This window comes from Atractosteus spatula, chromosome 3, assembly GCF_055471065.1.
Source record: "Atractosteus spatula isolate fAtrSpa1 chromosome 3, fAtrSpa1.hap1, whole genome shotgun sequence".
NCBI classification, from domain to species: domain Eukaryota; kingdom Metazoa; phylum Chordata; class Actinopteri; order Semionotiformes; family Lepisosteidae; genus Atractosteus; species Atractosteus spatula.
In genome coordinates this window covers 9496117-9514199 of record NC_142708.1, presented here as the reverse complement: position 1 = coordinate 9514199, position 18083 = coordinate 9496117, and the positions used below count along the sequence as shown (strand labels likewise).

The window sequence follows — 18083 nt, the reverse complement described above, 5'->3', positions numbered from 1 at the left end:
CGGCAGTCATAGTGCGTCAGAGCGCTCACCACACACCACTGGGGAGGAGAGCAGAGCAATGAAGCCAATTCATAGATGGGGATTATTAGGAGGCCATGATTAGTAAAGACCAGGAGGAAATTTGGCCAGGACACCGAGGTAACACCCCTACTCTTTTCGAGAAACGCCCTAGGAGTTTTCATGACCACAGGGAGTCAGGACCTCGGGACGTCTCATCCGAAGGACGGTGCCTGTTTACAGTATAGTGTCCCCGTCACTATACTGAGGCATTAGGACCCACACAGACCGCATTGTCCAGAAAAGCGCTATATAAGTGTAGGCAATTATTATTATTATTTATACAGCGGTTTTCTGGAGACTTCACTCAAAAGCGCTTTACAGGTAATATGGACTCCTCTACACCACCAAAATATAGCCACACAGCACCAGAATGCTCACCACACATCAGCTAAAATATTCGCCGATGCGTTGGCCGGGAATCGAACCCGGGTCAACTGCTTGGAAGGCAGCTATGCTCACCACTATACCACCAACGCAGATAGTATCACTCTATCCACTGACCAGACTCGGACCTCCAGTGATATAGCTGCTTGCTATATCAATATAAATAAAAACATTTTTGGAATTATTTAGTGGAGTTTAAATGATACTGCATTTCCACCTTAAAAGCATTAAAGGGGTGTAAAATTAGATCATTTTGTTTCGTGTATGTCATATTTACCCGTAACCTACAAGATTTATGATAGACGACACACACCATTGGTCGCCAAATCTTGTTTTTCTGAAACGTCATTTATATGCGACAACCAGATGTTCGGTTATTGTTTCACAGTGAAAGTGCTGAGATTATTGTGAATAGAGAAAGGGCGTTTCGAAACATATGCTGTCATGTGAGCGGAAACGAAACGAATAAATTATCTTCTTTTAAGAATTAAAAACATGGAAGTACAAGTCAGCCAGCAGTGTAGCCTGTAATTTGGTCGAGGTGGTTATCCGACGTTGTAGTACAGGACATTGCTCTTCGGGCGTGTTTTAACGAGGTTTTATCTCAGTTTTTATTCTGTAACAATAGTTTGAGAAGCCACGATGATCAAGAAATTTTACTTTATTTACCTGATTGGGATCCTTTCTATAGCCGTCCTAATTACGGGCATCGCCTTGGTTTTGGCACAAGTGTTTCAAAACGCCTTGCACTCCCGAATTAAACGGGTAAGTAGGCTACATAAGCTTCATTTGTCTCGTTTTATGTCGTAGCGAAGGTTTATTACAAAGTTTGTAGTCTTGAATCAAAACAGTTGAAATTGGTATTGTAATCGTTTCATATTCAAGACGCGAATATGCTAATTAGTACAATTAAGATCAGCAGTTATGCATTTTACCCCAACGTTACGTTTATGCTCTGCGTTATTCGGAGGCAGTAAATTCTTCTGTAGTCCCTGCGCTGTTATCTGTAAGCTGTATATTCTTGAAGAACGGGCAAACAAAAACCTGCCATACCGCCTACAGAAAATGGGTCAAGTGATATTCCCCCTTCATTTTGAATTTTAGAATTCCAAGTACTAAAACAAGTGTGTTTTGATTTCTTATAAAACTGAAATGTGCATTTTGAATTCTGTCCCAGTTATTCTTTTTGTGACGCGAGTGGCGCTAAATCGTTTGGGTTACAGTGTTTCTGGAAGACTGATAGTCATGTTGCTGAATAGCCATAGGGGGCTAAGACACTACATTGCGTTATCTACCTCTACGCTGCACGGACGTTAACAGGCAAACTAATCGTTTCTGTAATGGCGGAGAAAAAATGTCTGGAGTGGTGTATGGCCTTCCACAAACACAGGAGGTCTTCTTTAAACTGCACCCACAGTACTCTGTTACGAACACTCTCATCTGGCACGTATCAAACACGTTGGAGAATTTCGTTTCAGATGAAGATGCTAGGGTAACAATAAGAGTCCATACTGTATGTAAAGGCGAAAACAGAGGTTAATTTGAGGTAAAAGCGAAAGAAGAAAAACTGAGTTTCAGTTTTGCAGTCACCTTCAGTCGTGTTTGCATGCTGAGTTAGCTCTCTCCCCTGAACCTTGGAATACTGTATGTAGCCTGTCGTTTTCTGGGTGTGGTGATTGGGCGCACTGTGATAACTTTTCAGGTGGGTAGCTGCGTCAGCATGCGTAGGCTGCAAAGGAACAAGTAATAGGTTTATTCCATGCTGAAAAAAAGAAGAAAGAGAACACAACGTTTCAGCCGTGGAGCCTTCTTCAGGTGTCAAGAAGGCAAATCTTTTTTTCAGCATGGAATAAACCTATTACTTGTTCCTGTGATAACTTTGTTTGCCGTGTTGGAAATGACAGCATACGGCTTTTCTCTCCCTCCTTCTGTGTGCTGTTGTTTGTTTTGAGTCTAATAATGTTCTGTTTGTCCAGGCTGGACGTCGTCAGTCAGCTAGAGTGGAAGAGCTGAGAAACCTCATTCTAAACACGTATCTAAGCGTTGATCGAGTTTCAGCTCCGAGGACAAGTCAGTGCTTGCATCCAACAAGCACTGGATTTCATACTTAAAAGTGGAAGATGACTCACAAGTAGGAACATAAGAGTTTTATGCAGTGCCAGTCTCAGGTACGTTACGTTAGTGAAAGGACTGTGGCAACAAGGCAAAACTACTCAGTGATTCAGGCAAGATGGCTGCAGAGCAGTCCTGGAAATGGCTGTCAACAGCTCTGTGACATCTCTTGCAAAGTTTTTGAACTAGTAGTTATATGTATTGACAGCTCCAATACCACCTGGTCACGTGATCTCGTTAGATGTCAGAATCTGAGCTGAGTTGGGCCTGATCAGTGCTGGAACCAGTGTGCTCTAAAGAAAACCAGGGTGCTGTTGTGAAGTGATGTTACTACAGCAGTGGGTGTCTTGTTTCTGTCTGGATTAGAATTTCCCATCCAGACCTCCAGTGTGGCGACTGGATTGATCGTGATGAAAGATTCCATGCTACTGTTCAAAAGAATGTGTCCAGTGTCCTGGCAAAATTCCATTCCGGGCGTGATGGGACCATTTGATTTTTCCTAAATTTCCCCTTAATCCAGGTGGTGAAGCAATAATTTGTCACCTTTCCGCTTCATCTGCTGTGTGGGCCAGCTCGATGGCAGGTGGCTTCTGCAGTTCAGTAGGGGAGGAAGTGGATCATCTCCTATACAGTACTGTATGGGTCGATATTATTAGGATGGGAATTGCTATATAAAAGCAATCATTGTGATTAACGCGATCATTTCAGTTTAAACTTACATGTTAAAGTTGTCTACAGAGAAGCTTCAAAGGAACAAGTAATAGGTTTATTCCATGCTGAAAAGAGAAGAAAGAAAACGCACATTTTGGCCGTGGAGTCTGTTATCACTGTATTTACAGTGCCGTGTGAAAAACGCAAGTGAAATGTTTCACTCTGAGGTAGCTGTATGGGATTAGAAATATTAACCTCACCCACACTGACCTTGACTACAGGCTAAACCTTTTCAGTTCTCGTTTCTGTTTTCACTTGCTTTTATGTGTCTTTTGTCTGTCATGGTGGTTTTACTGTGGACTTTAACACCGCTTTCGAATACTGTCCTGAATCCACGTCACGTGGAAAGGTGCCCTGTTAAATAAGCAGCACATATAAAACTGTCATGATAAATGCCATTGCCCATAGACTCTTGTGTGTCAGTGCTTTCTTTCTGTGACTTACTGTACGTTTGTGTCAGTCACAAGTACAACTGCCTTTGGGAAATTTTAATAATTTCTGAAAGGTTACAAATGAGAGGAGATCCTTGGGCCCGTCTGCTTTGTTTGATAGCTGGATGAGATCTTGGGATCTATTAGCTGTTTACCGTGGCTTCAACAACATGACTGGGTAGCTTCTTCTAAATCCCCACAACTCTGTCCAAAAAGAATCACTTCCTGTTCTCAGTTTTGAATTTTAAAAGTCATTTTGCATTATCAAGAAGAAACTTAAGTGGAAACATTACCGAGTGAAGAAGAAATAGACATGTCATTCTTTATGATTTTTACAATTTTTGAAATTCTTCTGTATAGATATCCACTATAGATTATTCCCACTGGGAATGCTATCTGATATTATTGTATTTCGTACTGTGTGCTAGTTTTAAAAGTGTGATTGTCAAAATTGTTGACATCTGACTTTGCTGTGTGCTTGTGCTCTTCTCTCACAACATGGTTTGTTTTATTCAAAAGTAGGGCATTTTAAATGTGCATAAATGAGAGATGGTTGTGAAAGATTGACAGATGGAACTTTTAGACTGCAGCCAGTACGACATGATGAAAATGAGACCATTCTCCGCTTGCTAGCTGACATCTAGGGGTAACTTTACCGCCTTGATAAGTGTGCCAAATTGAAGATCACGCGGATGTGCGTTGAGCATGTGAAGTGAGAATTTCAAGTAGTTTGAACTAAAGTGTGTAATTAACCATATCCTTTTCCTGTTGTTATTCTTAAGGATTTTTGCATGACTGAAGTACGTTCCGTTGCAAGATCATAATAATTCCTTCCACTTATATAGTACTTTTCTGGTCACTCCACCTAAAGTGCTTTACAGGTAATGAGGACTCCCCTCCACCACCACCAGTGTGCACCTGGATGATGACAGCAACTACATAGTGCACACACCAGCTATCAGTGGGGAGGAGAACAGAGTGATGAAGCCAAGTCATAGAGGGGGATTATTAGGAGGCCATCATTGGTAAAGGCCAGGGGGTAATTTGGCAAGGACACCGGGATTACACCCCTAGTCTTTTCGAGAAATGCTCTGGGATTTTTAATGACCACAGAGTCAGGACCTCGGTTTTATGTCTCATCCGAAGGAGGGTGCCTTTTTACAGTATAGTGTCCCCATCGCTATACTGGGGCATTAGGACCCACATGGACCGCAGGGTGAGCGCCCCCTGCTGGTCCCACTAACACCTCTTCCAACAGCAACCTTAGCTTTCCCAGGAGGTCTCCCAGCCAGGTACTGGCCAAGCTCACACCTGCTGAGCTCCAATGGGGCTGCCAGCTGTGAGCTGCAGGGTGAAAGAGCAGCTGGCGCAGAGGAATGTTCTCATGAGTCTGCTTGTGGCCCCCGTGTGCTGCAGGAGATAGTTCTGAGGAACGGCACAGATGCCTTTGAGGCCTGGCAGAACCCTCCCCCTCCAGTGCACATGCAGTTCTACTTCTTCAACCTGACCAACCCCTCGGAGGTGCTCCAGGGAGAGAGCCCAGCTGTCGAGCAGGTCGGACCTTACACGTACAGGTGAAGCCCCCATTCTCTTTTCTTTTTCACGGGGGCTCTGTGAAATACTAGTGGGCACTGCCGGATGCTTTTGGAAAGGTACAGTGCCTTCCAAACGTATTCACCCCCCTGGGACTTTTTCACATTTGATTGTGTTGCAGCGTGGAACCAGGATGTATTTAACTGAGAAATGTTGCCACTCATCAACACAAAGTACTCTATAATGTCAAACTTGACTAAATTAAAAATAAAAAGCAGAAAATACTTGAATGCATAAGTATTCACCCCCTTGCTTTGACACACCTGTTACCTCCGAAGTAACCAACTCTCTTCTCCAAGTTACAGAATTACTTGACTGGGGTCCGCCTGTGTGCAGTTGAGGTGTTTCAAGGGGGGTGAATACTTTTGCAAGGCACTGTATGTTATTTCACCAGCTTATTCCTATTATTTCATTTCTTCTTTCTGTGCATGACCTACTGTGTACTCTGTAGTTTCTATGTGCTTGGCATACCATTACAGTCGTTGTCCGCAGAATTGCTTATTGTTTGTCTTTATTTACCATGAAGTCAGTTTTCGATATTGGTTTACCGGGACAGAAGGAGAAGATCCTTTCCAAGGATTACTCGTCTTTTCCGTGTTGTGGCATTTTCTTTACAAGGCCAGGTGGTCAGGCCCTTGGGTCCAGACTGGGATGCCTGTCTGTGTGGAGTTCACATGTTTTTTCCCTGGGAGTTCCAGGATGCTACCAACCTCCAAAAATATGCTAGCTAGGATCCGTGGTGTCCCTTAATTGTCAGTTTGTGCTTGTAATTTGCATTATTCAGAATGTAGTCTCACCCTGAGCTTACTGAGTGGGCTCTGGGCCTTTTCTGTCCTTGTTAGGAATAGGCAGCTTTCTGACGATGGATAGATGGATAAACCGAGCGTGTTAGAGGAAGTAAACCAGCGTCGAACAGTTGGCTGTGTGCTCTAAACTTGACCTCGGTGCAGAATGACAAGCAGTGAGCAGTTTAAAGAAATACCCACCTGCAGAGTCAGAGGATTGTTGTTGCAATACAGCAGTCATTGTACGCAGTGCCTGTCAGCCTGCCAGCGAGGAAATGTGCGAGACTCACACGGAGCGCCTGCAGTTTGGTAATCTGCCCCTCCTGCTACAGTGCTGACTGGCACACCGACTCGCAGTGCACAACTAGACCAAGGGTCACGATACAGTTCACTTGAAGAAAAGTCCATCTAGTTAGAGTACCGAACCCTGAAATTCCCGTGTGGCGAAAGACCTATGAGTTTATAAGATCACTTTATTGGCCATATACAATTTCTTGTATTAGGAATTTGTCTTTTCGCATACCCCAGTGTGCCCCAGCTTGTTCTCCATGAGAGACACAGGCAGGGAGAGAAGCTCGGGGTCAGAGCGCAGGGTCAGCCATTTATACGGCGGCACTGGAGCAGCTGGGGTTAAGGGCCTTTCTCCCATTCTGTCAGGCTTGTCATATTATTATTATTATTATTATTATTCCTTACACTTATATAGTGCTTTTATGGACACTGCACTCAAAGCGCTTTACAGTGTAATGGGGATCCCCTCCACCACCACCAGTGTGGAGCCCCACCTACTGCCCATATTGCCAACATAGTGTCCCACACTGACTAGCTCACAGTGGCTCGCTGGCCCAGAGCCCACCCTCTGTTCTGTAGTGTTAAGTGGACTAGACAGCAAACGACTCCAGAGCAATGAACGCCTGGCCATTGTAGGGATGACCCCAGCGATTCCTGGTCCCAGTGACACAGCCACAGTGAAGTACCTCACTCAAAGGAGCACCAGCAGTGAACCTGCAATCCTGACCAGATCCTGTATCCTGCTCCTGTTCTGCCCGTAATAAGCTTTCAATTAAAGTATGATTATTGTTGTTTCATAGGGAATTCCGGCCGATGGAGGATGTGCATTTTTTGGAGAACAGTACTAAAATATCTGCTCTGAATCCGAAAACCTATGTGTTTGTGCCCGAGATGTCCGAAGGACACCGAGAGGACGATCCTATCAGGACTGCCAATATTCCTGCTTTGGTAGGTGTTAATTTCCTCCCTCCCTGGTCTACCACGTCAGCTCTGTAAATTTAAAAGTCTTTTCAGAAGCATATTATCTGGTCGTGTATGGAAGCCCGTTTCCGCCAGGGAGTAAAAAAAAAACGTGCTATGGTATCTCGGAATTGCGACTTAGTATCTCAGAATTGCGACTTAAAAACTCAGAATTGCGACTTCGAAATAGCCCACATTTCATCGTCTGTCCTTTTGTTATTGTAACGGACTCGGGTTCTAGGGCTTGTGCCCTCGCCGCTCCCACCCTAGTTCGTGCCTCACTGCATTGGCAATGAATCGGAATTCTGAGATACCATAGCGCGTTTTTTTTTACTCCCTGGCGGAAACGGGCTTCCGTAGGTCGTGTGTTGCAAGATAGAACGAAGAATACAGCTGAAAGAATCTTTCAGAGGTATTTCACAAAAAAGATGATAAAATCACCCAGTGGGAAAGTTTTTCAATGTGGATCTGTGTCCGTTCCATCAACCTTGTCCGCTGACCAGAACTCTCCACCTTTTAAGTGGATTCTATTCATATTGACCCCTGCTGCCTGATCTGTGAGGGCTGAGTTCCAACTCTCGGAAACCTAAGGTTTTCTGCTTTAGGTTTACTGTTTTCAAAACAGATATACTGTATAATGCTCAAAGGTCAAATCAACCTAAGATTAAAACTTAATTTTTTTAATAAATCTCCCTTTCCTTTCCTTTAAAAAGGAATTAAAATACAAAATAAGAACGTCAGATGACAGGCACCTATCAAGGTTACTGTGTCCGTTTTTCAAGCAATTTAACAGGTGTTTAATGCTCTGTAAGTTGGAAAACTGTCATTTATAAAATTCCGATGCTATAATTAACAATTCAGGTATTGCGTGTCAGTCTATTTTTAAAGAGTAATTCATTAACCCACATAGGTGAACTTTGTGCTTTTTGGTATTATTTGGTTTTGCCTGCCATGGTGCGTATCTTGACCCTCGTGTGAATGTGTCCTTGGGCAGGTTTTCAGTAAATCAGAAATACAGTAATAAAGTAGGAGATGGTAAGATACTCTGTAGCTTTCTATTGTAAAGCCAGATTCACTGCAGCTCTTCCACCTTGACAGATCCAGCACATTCTTTCAACCGTCCTGATGAAGTGTTTTTCAAAAACAGCAGTAGTGGACAATGGAAACATGGTTAGAAGTATTAAGAGCACAATGAACTTTTTCAAACCATGCTTTTTCAAAGGTAGTGTCAGCAGAATGTAAAAGGATGACAAAATTAAGTCCTAACTACTGTATTTGCCCCTTAAAGAGTCCATATAACGGTTTGTAAGAGTACTGTAGGTGTGCCATCCCGGAGGTCCAGATTGCAGTTCCTTAGGGGATCTTGCACAATCTGACCTGCCTTCGAGTCACCCTCGAGTGATACGTTTCGACACGTCTGTGCTTGTGAAATCTTCAGAACACGAGGGAAATATCGGTTACATACTGCATCTGTGAGAGCTGAACTGTGATGACATCTTTCTTTAAATAAATGTGCATCATTGTGCTGACATTTATATAACAGAAGTGGGTAAAAAGTCTTAAGTTGATGTCTACAGAAAACGAGGTCAGTTACATCCTCCATGTAAGAGATTGGCATTGTGGATGATTGGCACTTTGGTACTTGCACAATATTCAGCTTTAGCACTTTTCCTCTGTTATAGCATTGCTTTGTTTTAGAGAAACCAGGGCACAGCTAATATCCCATCCCATCGTTTCATTTTTATAAGCCAAGTCTCTGCAGAAACTGAAGAAAAAATGTCAAAGACAACACTGTAGTGAATTAAAAGTAACATTAATACAAGGACAGTAAGATGCGTACCCAAAGAGGAACTACAGAATTAAAACATCACAGAGTACGACTAGCTGTATATAGAAAAATCATTAATAGAGATGGCCAGTTATAGTATCCAGTCCATGATGGATATAATCTAATTTAAAGCTTCACTGCATTGGAAAGACTGAATCTCTGTCAAGGGTAAATGCCTTTATCTGCATGTGTATTTGCCTGTTTTTTTTAAATTATAAAATACACAATTAACCTTTTTATCTTTTTTTTTTTTACAGACAGTGATGGAAAAATTTAAAACGTCTTCTGTCATCAGTAACATCATCTCGTCTTACATGAAGTCCAAAAATATCGGCCTTTTCACAACCCGCACGGTTCATGAGCTGCTGTGGGGGTATATAGATGATTTGCTGTCCGTCATTCATAAACTCCGTCCAGAAGTGGACGAATCCTTTGGGCTTTTTTATAAGGTAAGTAGGTTTGTTGCTGCTCAGGATAAAACAAAGGTGGGTTTATGTTCAAGACCAATTTGTAAGGAGCTCTAGAGAAATACAGAACTGGTAATGGCTAGCAAAATACAGAACTGGCTTAATTAATGACTGAGTCGACAGGGGCTTTTCCTAGTTTGAAGGAGAATTTAATTGTATTAAAGAATTTGGCCGCTGAAAAGACAAAAACTGATTGCTGGTAGCTATTGTGTAGGTCTACTGGTGATTCATTTTTTGAGTGTTGTATCTATAAAGATATACGTTATCAATTCAATGTATTTTTACATAGCTCCTTTCACAACAAGGTTTTCCCAAGGCATGATGTTATGTGTTATGTGTTCTGTGGCCATGGTTTATGAAAGACAGTTTGTCAATAATTTGACTGTTTTGTCACACTGAAGCTGTGAGTGTGTATAACTCCCTCTGCCACTGGAACACAGTAGTTTTTGCTGAGTCCAGCGCGCTTTCGTGACATGCATGCATTGCCACAAGTTTGCTTTGAAATGTCAAATATTTACCACAGACTTTTCTTTACAATGGAGTCAAAAAGGCAGTAATTAGAAACACTGCTTCCTTAAGAATAAGAATGGTTATTAGAGATTGTTCTGTTCCGTGTGACACTGTCCACTTTTAAAAAAATACGGCAGCCTTCCTGCAGTCCGTGTGTGGTTCTGGCCCAGATGAAAACGGGACTCTACTGATGCCCCATTTTTAATGTGTGACTTTCTAGAAAAACGCCACTGCTGATGGTGAATATGTGATCCTATCTGGAGAAGAGAACTATAAGGACTTTGCCCGAATCGTGGAATGGAATGGTCAGAGGTAAATGGAAAAAATGGCATTGCATTGGGGACAGTATTTTCCTTGAAGGTCAGATTTTTACTGACTGTTCCTTAAGTTCTTAAAAAAGCTTATCATTCGGTTTGTGTAAAGCCATGCGCAAATTGACTCGCATTTCTTCTGTCATTTTCCTTCGTGGGCATCAGGGGCCTTCAGCCTTCATTTTGAAGTGCCTCAGTCCTTTAGCTTTGACTGGTATTGGCTATATTAATATGCTGCAATATTAGATGGCGCAGTGGTTAGCATTGCCAGGCTCACAGTGCTGGGCTCTGTGTTCAGTTCTGGACATGGGGTGTTGTCTGCGCGGAGCTTGTATGTTCTCCTCATGTTCACATGGGTTTCCTCCCACAGTCCAAAGATGTACTAGTATGTGAATTGGTTTTCTGGGGAATTTGACCCTGGTGCGAGAGTGTGCATTGCATTGGGCTAGAGTCCCATCCAGGATGCATCCAACTCTGCACCCATTGCTTGCTGGGATAGCTCCCCCTCCACCCTGTATTGGATAAAGTGATCAGAAAATGGATGGGTGGATGGATTAAGTGCCTTTACTGACTTGTGAGGATTCTCAAATTACTTGATCTGATTCAGTCATTTTCCAAAGCAAATGCATTCTGTAGGTCAACTTTAAAAGATTTTAAAAGCCTGTCATTCGAGAAGTGAAACACACTTGCTCTACCAAGAACCAAGAGCATTAAGGGGTGTGACCTTGTAACCTCCAGTGCAGAGACAACTATACATCTAACTGTACAGAAAACGAATGTACTGAACCATACTCCTCACTAGATGGGCCTTAAAGTCTTTTTGCTTTCTTTTTCTAACATCTCCTTACCTGCTGAAGAAAAAATGTTGCCTCCAAAATGTCAGGCACTTGTTTATATCCATAAATCGGTTAAGATCCCTCAAGAATACAAGACCTGGACAACAAATATATCCAATTAAATATTTTTACCGGTAGGTGAAGGCATTTGGTGTTATCTTGATTTTTCAAAGGTTCATAGAAGCTACCTTAAATAACTACGAACTGACTTGGAATGAAAGCCATAAAAATTTACCTTAGTGCTTTAGCAGGAGGTAAATGGTCATTGAAAGGAGAGAAGGGAATGGGAGAATTATCTGTCTGGTACTATCCAAACCTGACTGTCCGTGTGGATGATGTTGCTGTTCTGTTTTTGTGCCACTCCCAGCTCTCTGCAGTGGTGGAGCACAGAAACCTGTAACGCGATCAACGGGACTAACGCAGCCTCCTTCCACCCTCTCATAACCAAGAACGAAACACTCCAGATCTTTGCTTCTGACATCTGCAGGTTTGTCCATCAGTGTTGACCGTTTTATTTCCCTGTGTTCTTCCAACCGGTCAGCCTGGCCTTGTGCAGTGTGAGTCATGTGAGGATGTTGTTGGCTCTCCTGCTTCTCTACAGCTGTTGCTGTAAGGTCTGCCAGATGGTGTTTGGCCCAGCCCATTAGTGAGTGAAAGGATGTAATTGGCTTTGAATTAGGATTGGAGGGCGTAAGCTACTTAAACAAAGAATAACATACAATGTCAGAGCAAAAAAAGAAAGCGAGATTTTACATTGATACTATCCATGTTTCAGTATTGCTAATAGTGACCTTCTGCACTTTTTGTTTTTGTTTTAAAATGTGCAGCACAGCAATTTCAGTGCATTGCATCATTTCAGACCATCTGCCACAACAAAGCGTAACGTCCGTTTCTGCATGTGACATAGATTATAGATATCATCATCCTCCTGAAGAAAACCACAGACTACGTGTCTCTTTTGTTTTTGTAGATTCTAAATTGTAGCGAGATCCCTGCTTATTTTTGCCCCGAGTTTTAAAAGATGTTTCAGGCAGTGTGATGTGTGTCGTCTTCCAGTCCGGCTTGTGTATACATTTCCTTTCAGAGGGTTAAAGCTGTTTTCATTCTGTTACAGATCCCTGTATGTTACATTTGAAAAGGAAGTCTATGTCAAAGATCTACCTGCCTTGCGCTTCGTGGTGCCTAAAGAGGTTTTTGCTAATTCCACGGAGAATGAGGGGTTCTGCGTTCCACCTGGGAACTGTCTTCCTGCGGGGCTTTTAAATGTCAGCGTCTGCAAACAAGGTACCAAGGATTTCCAGCTGTCAGCAAAGTCCCACCCCCCCATGACCCCACACTCCGTCTTTCAGGTTTCTGAAGTATCCGAGCTGCTAGAAAACAGCAGGCTTGTAAAGACTCTTGTCACGATCGTTGCTCCTCCTCTTAAGGGCGCTCCAGCCCTTCCTCGTTCTGTCCCATTCCCCACACCTGTTCCTTATTCCAGCCCCTCTTCAGTTCCACCTTTAAAGCCGGACGCAGGCGATTGCTCGGGGCTTCTCATTGAATCCCGTTTCGTGAGAGCCCGGGGTCCTGCTGCATCTAGCTCCGTTATGGTTTTAGTTTCCTGTTCCTGATTCCATGTCCCGCCGGTCCCGACCCGGTTCTGGTTTTTAGTTATTTTGGATGGATACCCTGGTCTTGGACTTTGCTTCCCGTTTTGGTTTTCCCTTTTTGGATTTATGCTTGGATTGTTTGCCCCGGACTCACTTCCCCTGGACACCTGCTCACCTCGGACACGCCCCCCTGTCTCCTGACCGACTCCTGCATGATATTTTTCCCTTTTGTTTCTTCACCTTTCGGATCGTGTCGTCCGCATAGGGCCCGGAAAGAACTGTTCCCTGACACTCTGGACTCATTTTCAACTCGTGTTTCAACTCAGCAGAAGGGATTATATATAACATACTGGATAATATGCCCCGCATTAAAACATCTAAGAACATTGTCTTGTAATTGTAACAGCATTGTAATTTATAGGATAATGGTGTATAGGGACTAACTGACTAAACAGTACATAATTTTAACAGATGCCAAATCCTGCGTCAGTTACATTTACGATACATGCGGTAGTGGAGATTTGTTTGCCATGGCTGAACCAGTGCATAATGTATTATTGCTTAAGTGGGGGAAAAGAGAAAAATTACCACAAGTTCACAGCATTTTTCGTCTTTTCTCTTGAACAGATGCACCCATCATTGTGTCCTCTCCACATTTCTACCAGGCGGAAGAGCGATTTGTTCATGACATCCATGGGATAAAGCCCAATAAAGAGGAGCATGAAACCTTCTTGGATATAAATCCAGTAAGTGACTTGCTCAGACGGTATTCTTTCGGTTTGATCATTTTCTTGCTACTAACCCTGACTGTTTTCAATCAGTCAATCAAAGTTTATTTATCAAATGCAATACAATACAGCATGCAGCAGTAGTTGCTGGCAATGAAATGTCTTTAAAAAGGAGGGAAAACAGTTTGTGACTGGGATGACTGGGGTCCTTGAGAATGGACCTGGACTTCTTCAGACATCTAGCTGAGTAGATATCCTGGATGTTTGGTAGCTCACAGCCAGTAATGAGCTGCGCTGACTTCACCACCCTTTGCAGTACTTTGCGATCCCGGGCGGAGCAGTTCCCATACCAGGCAGTGATGCAGCCAGTCTGGATACTCTGAATATTGCACCTGTAGAAGTTGGTCTGGGTATGTGATGACATGCTGAACTTCTTTAGCCTGCGGAGATAAAACTGCTGTGCTGTTTTGACCATGATGTCCGTGTGGTGGGTCCAGGTTAAGTCCTCTGTGATATTAACTCCAGGAATTTAAAACTGCTAACCCTCTCCACTGCAGTCCCATTGGTATGTAAAGGTATGTGATCTCCTCCCTGGTGTTTCCTCTAATCCACAATCATCTCCTTAGTCTTACTGATGTTCAGAGAGAGGTTGTTCTCCTGGCACCATGCTGCCAGGGTTTCAACCTCCTCCCTGTACGCAGACTCTTCACCATCTGTGATCAGGCCGATGACTGTTGTATCGTCCACAAACTTAATGATGGAATTTGAGTTATGCCTGGCGACACAATCATGGGTAAATAAGGAGTAGAGGACAGGGCTAAGCACACAGCCTTGGGGGGCTGAGAGTCAGGGTAGAGGGTATGTTTTATGCTTTGGGTGTGGATTTTAATTTTAGAAACTGATAATTTCATAACACTTCTCACTTCTATTATAAAGTTTTTTAGTGGCTCTCGTAGCGGCGCTGGAACCCTTGAGGCTGACCATCACTCTTGAGCTCAATTCCATAAGTGACTGGCCCGAGTCACAAATCCTTTGAAAACATCAGGAAATCTCTGCACTACGACACCAGTCATTTCACTGTTCAAGGTCACTGCCGCACTGGAGCTGTTAACAAGACACACTCTTCTGACTAACGCCAAGTCCTCACGGGCCTGCCTCATCCCCTAGTAGCGATTTATGCCCATCTGAAACAACTACAAGCACAAGGTGATGCACTTTGTTCTTGACCGATACGTTCAGCCTTTTGTGTCACTGAGTTGCCCATTAATGCTTTCAAAGGGACTTTCCTTTCATTGCTTTAGTGTCACTTGTATTGATTAGGTTAACGTTTGCCCCAGTGTCCAGTTTCCATGGACTTAACGTTCCATTTATTTGCTGTGTCACCACCTGTTTGTTTCTGACGGCTGCATTAACATCCGTTCTGAGTTACATTTGCATTCGTGTTTTCTTCTTGCTGCACATCGTCACATGAAATCATGCCTACAAATAATGTCTCACTTAAATCGGTATCTTCCAAAACATTGCCCTTCTTTCATGGCCTTTTTAGAAGAAAAAAAACACTGTTTAGCAAAGTGATTTTTTGCTGTGCATTTTGTGCACTGTTTTCCACTCGCTGGACGTGGCGGTGGTCGGTGTTGAGGAGGACCACATGGTGTGCAGTTGGAAGTCCCCTCACCTGCGCGCTGCCCAGTGCTTCTACTGGCATTTTTCTTCACCTAGGCTGACGCCTCACCAGCAGCCACACTTTCGCGTGTTACCGTGCTATCTCCATGTTCATTTAAAGTCCTTACGAGCTGCCGAGCAAGTTCACTGGCCTGGCATATTCCAACAGCATCTTCTGAAGCAAGGTCAGTCTCCAGCAGCAGTCGTTCTCTCGATTTTTCTGTCGCGTACGCCCCACTCAATCTGGCCCCGTGTCATAGACCAGGTTAACTCGCGAGAAATTGCACGTCTGCGCAAGTTTCAGTTCCAGATCGACCAGAAAGCAATGAAAGCTTTCACCCGGGTTTCTGAATCCGCGTTTCTTCGACGAGCCGTGTCCGTCGAATTTGTCCTTGTCGCTTGGATTCGCGAAGACAGGTGTGTTGACGAGCTCAGTGGCTGGCGGGCTGTGGGCGACTGTGAGGAGCGGGGCTATCTGCTTTCCACCCCGCTGGCTTGCATGTACAGTACAATGAGAACTGCTGCCTGAATGCTCTCCAGTTGCACTTAAACGTTTCCCGTGAATTTAGAAAAATTCGGGCGGTTTCAAAGCATCCATGTCGATTCACATAAATCAGAGCTTTATATTAGCCCCACTTCTCGCACCACGTGATGTTCATTAATTGTTCCATAAAGAAACAGGCTTTTGATGAACACCTACAGTAGCTCACCTAACGTTTTACACTTTCTGTCCTGTCGTAATAGACCGGTATCCCAGATTGCTTTACGACGCTATCAAATGTACAATACTGCCGTATATTCGAGTTTCATTGCTGTATATCATCATTACACCCGAAGAAGGCTCCACAGCCGAAACGTTGCATTTCTTTTCTTCTCTTTTCATCGGGGAATACACCTTTACTTGAACTTTTGCAGCCTACGCATGCTGACGCAGCTCCCTGCTTGAACTATATATCATTACACCGAGTTGTTACTTATGAATTAACACTCGGGAGAGAAACCTTTTTTTTATTATTTCTAATGTCGTTTAAAACTCATTGTTATTGACATTAAAGCCGGTCCTAAACCGGGGTTGAATCCGTTTCCGTCCAGGTTTTGCATTTTAGGCGCACATTGAAACTGAGCCACAAGAGGGCGCTCAAGCCCGTGAATTGATCAGTACGTGTTCATCAGGAGCAATACAGAAGCCCAGACCTGGAAAATGTGCTGAGTTTTTTTGTGACCTGTTGGTAGAAAAAAATAATCAAGAGCATTTTAGATGTTTAACAAAAATTATTGTAAATTTGTTTATTGGACATTTTTGGTGATTATTCATTTAATCCCTCAGAACATCTCTTCTATGTTGTTTATAGATCTCATTTAAGGCCCTATAAAAAATAAAATATTTTATTACAGTTGACACATTATAAGAATTTGCTGGTTACACTACACAAGAATAAGTACACAGATTTTTTTTATTAGTTTAAAGTATCAGATGTTTAAATTAATATAACTTCCATTTTTCTCACTGTAATGTAACTTGATATTGTATTTAGTGAGGTTCTGTGAAATTCATTTTTTTTAAACGTTGATATATTTTTAGAAAATTCTACTTGGTTATTCAATTTATTTGGTTGCCTTCAATGCTCAAATTTCAGAGCAGGACGTTTCTCGGCCGTGTTCATCAATTACAAAAGATCAACAGGAAAACGGTAATTTTGCAGAAGCAGCTTAGGCGGGGCTCATTGGAAATTCAGTTCAGAAGTGTTTGTCCCTTGAGAAAAGGCGAAGACCCCTGTAGCATGAAAAATGTGAACCTACAGTAGTTTGGAAGATTTAAGCTTGTTAGCTTAACAGTTGTTTAGCAACCAATTAAATACTTTCATTACTCTGACCTATGTGTGTCTGATTACCTTAATTAGTAACCTTTTAATATGTAAATTGAGTTTCCCATCAAGGGGGAAGTAAAGAAGATTTTTTTAGATATCACCAGGTGGTTTCTAAGGTCCTAGTTGTGATGAAAGCAGGTCACCCATGACAGTGTGGCTCAAAATAACTCCAGCTCTCTCTTCCTCTGTTCTTTCAGTCTGAAGTCCTTTTTGTGATAAGCAGTTTTATCACAGTTGTTAAATAATCAAAATCTAAGTTGTACCAGGTTCTGTAAGCTGCAGATAAGAAATATTGCTTTGTTGGTCAATTAGAAGTAGGTTTTCAGCAGATAGGAATAGAGAATTCCTCTGCTCTGCTACTGTAGGTGTTATTCTCTCCAAACCTTGCTTTCAGTTTTTTTCAGACTCAATTTTTTGTCATGTTGCTCTGCCATGGATGTTTGAAAGGTGATAGTGCAGTGTATCCCTTTTGCATGCAGAGATGTGCCGCTGAGGTAAAGTTGGCAAAACCCTGCGGTTTTTGCACCCAGGAAGTGCAGGGTGACTCACTGGGTTGGGACTTGAAGAACATTTTACTGTATTTGAACATTTTACTGTTATTTTTACTGTCTTATTGCAGTTTTGTTTCTTTTACCCTGGAGGAGAGGTAGAAGAAACTGGAAAGACTGTACAAGGTAAAAAAAAGTTAGTATCGTTTGGGTAAAGAAATGACCTTTTCAGTAGAAAATTGAACTTTGAAAATTGAAAAATGAGAACTTCTCATTTTTATAAATGTTGGGTTTTCAGACTTTTTGGACTGTTTGTTGTGTGTTATATGTTGTACTGAACAGTATTGCTACTGTACTTTCTCTCTTTGTGTCTAAAATAGGGACTTCAAAAATCCCCTTTTGACAGGCTGGCATGGATTGAGGGCCTTTTGTTTGTTTTTGGATTGTTTTCTGAGGTGTTGACATC

General features: G+C 42.7%; 1 protein-coding gene and 1 non-coding gene across 2 annotated transcripts in view; one reads left to right on the top strand and one right to left on the bottom strand.

Annotated features, from left to right (window-relative positions):
• Nucleotides 1-464: 464 nt before the first annotated feature.
• Nucleotides 465-536, bottom strand: trnag-ucc (transfer RNA glycine (anticodon UCC)). The gene has a single exon. It is a non-coding gene; the product is annotated as a tRNA-Gly (tRNA).
• Nucleotides 537-806: 270 nt separating this feature from the next.
• Nucleotides 807-18083, top strand: part of scarb2c (scavenger receptor class B, member 2c) — a 35306-nt gene continuing 18029 nt past the window's right edge. The window contains exons 1-8 of the mRNA XM_088910157.1: nt 807-1209; nt 5115-5272; nt 7168-7315; nt 9413-9604; nt 10353-10444; nt 11647-11766; nt 12394-12563; nt 13499-13617. Coding sequence (XP_088766283.1) covers nt 1087-1209; nt 5115-5272; nt 7168-7315; nt 9413-9604; nt 10353-10444; nt 11647-11766; nt 12394-12563; nt 13499-13617 — 1122 coding nt within the window. The 5' untranslated portion in view covers nt 807-1086. The remainder of the gene's footprint in view (nt 1210-5114; nt 5273-7167; nt 7316-9412; nt 9605-10352; nt 10445-11646; nt 11767-12393; nt 12564-13498; nt 13618-18083) is intronic.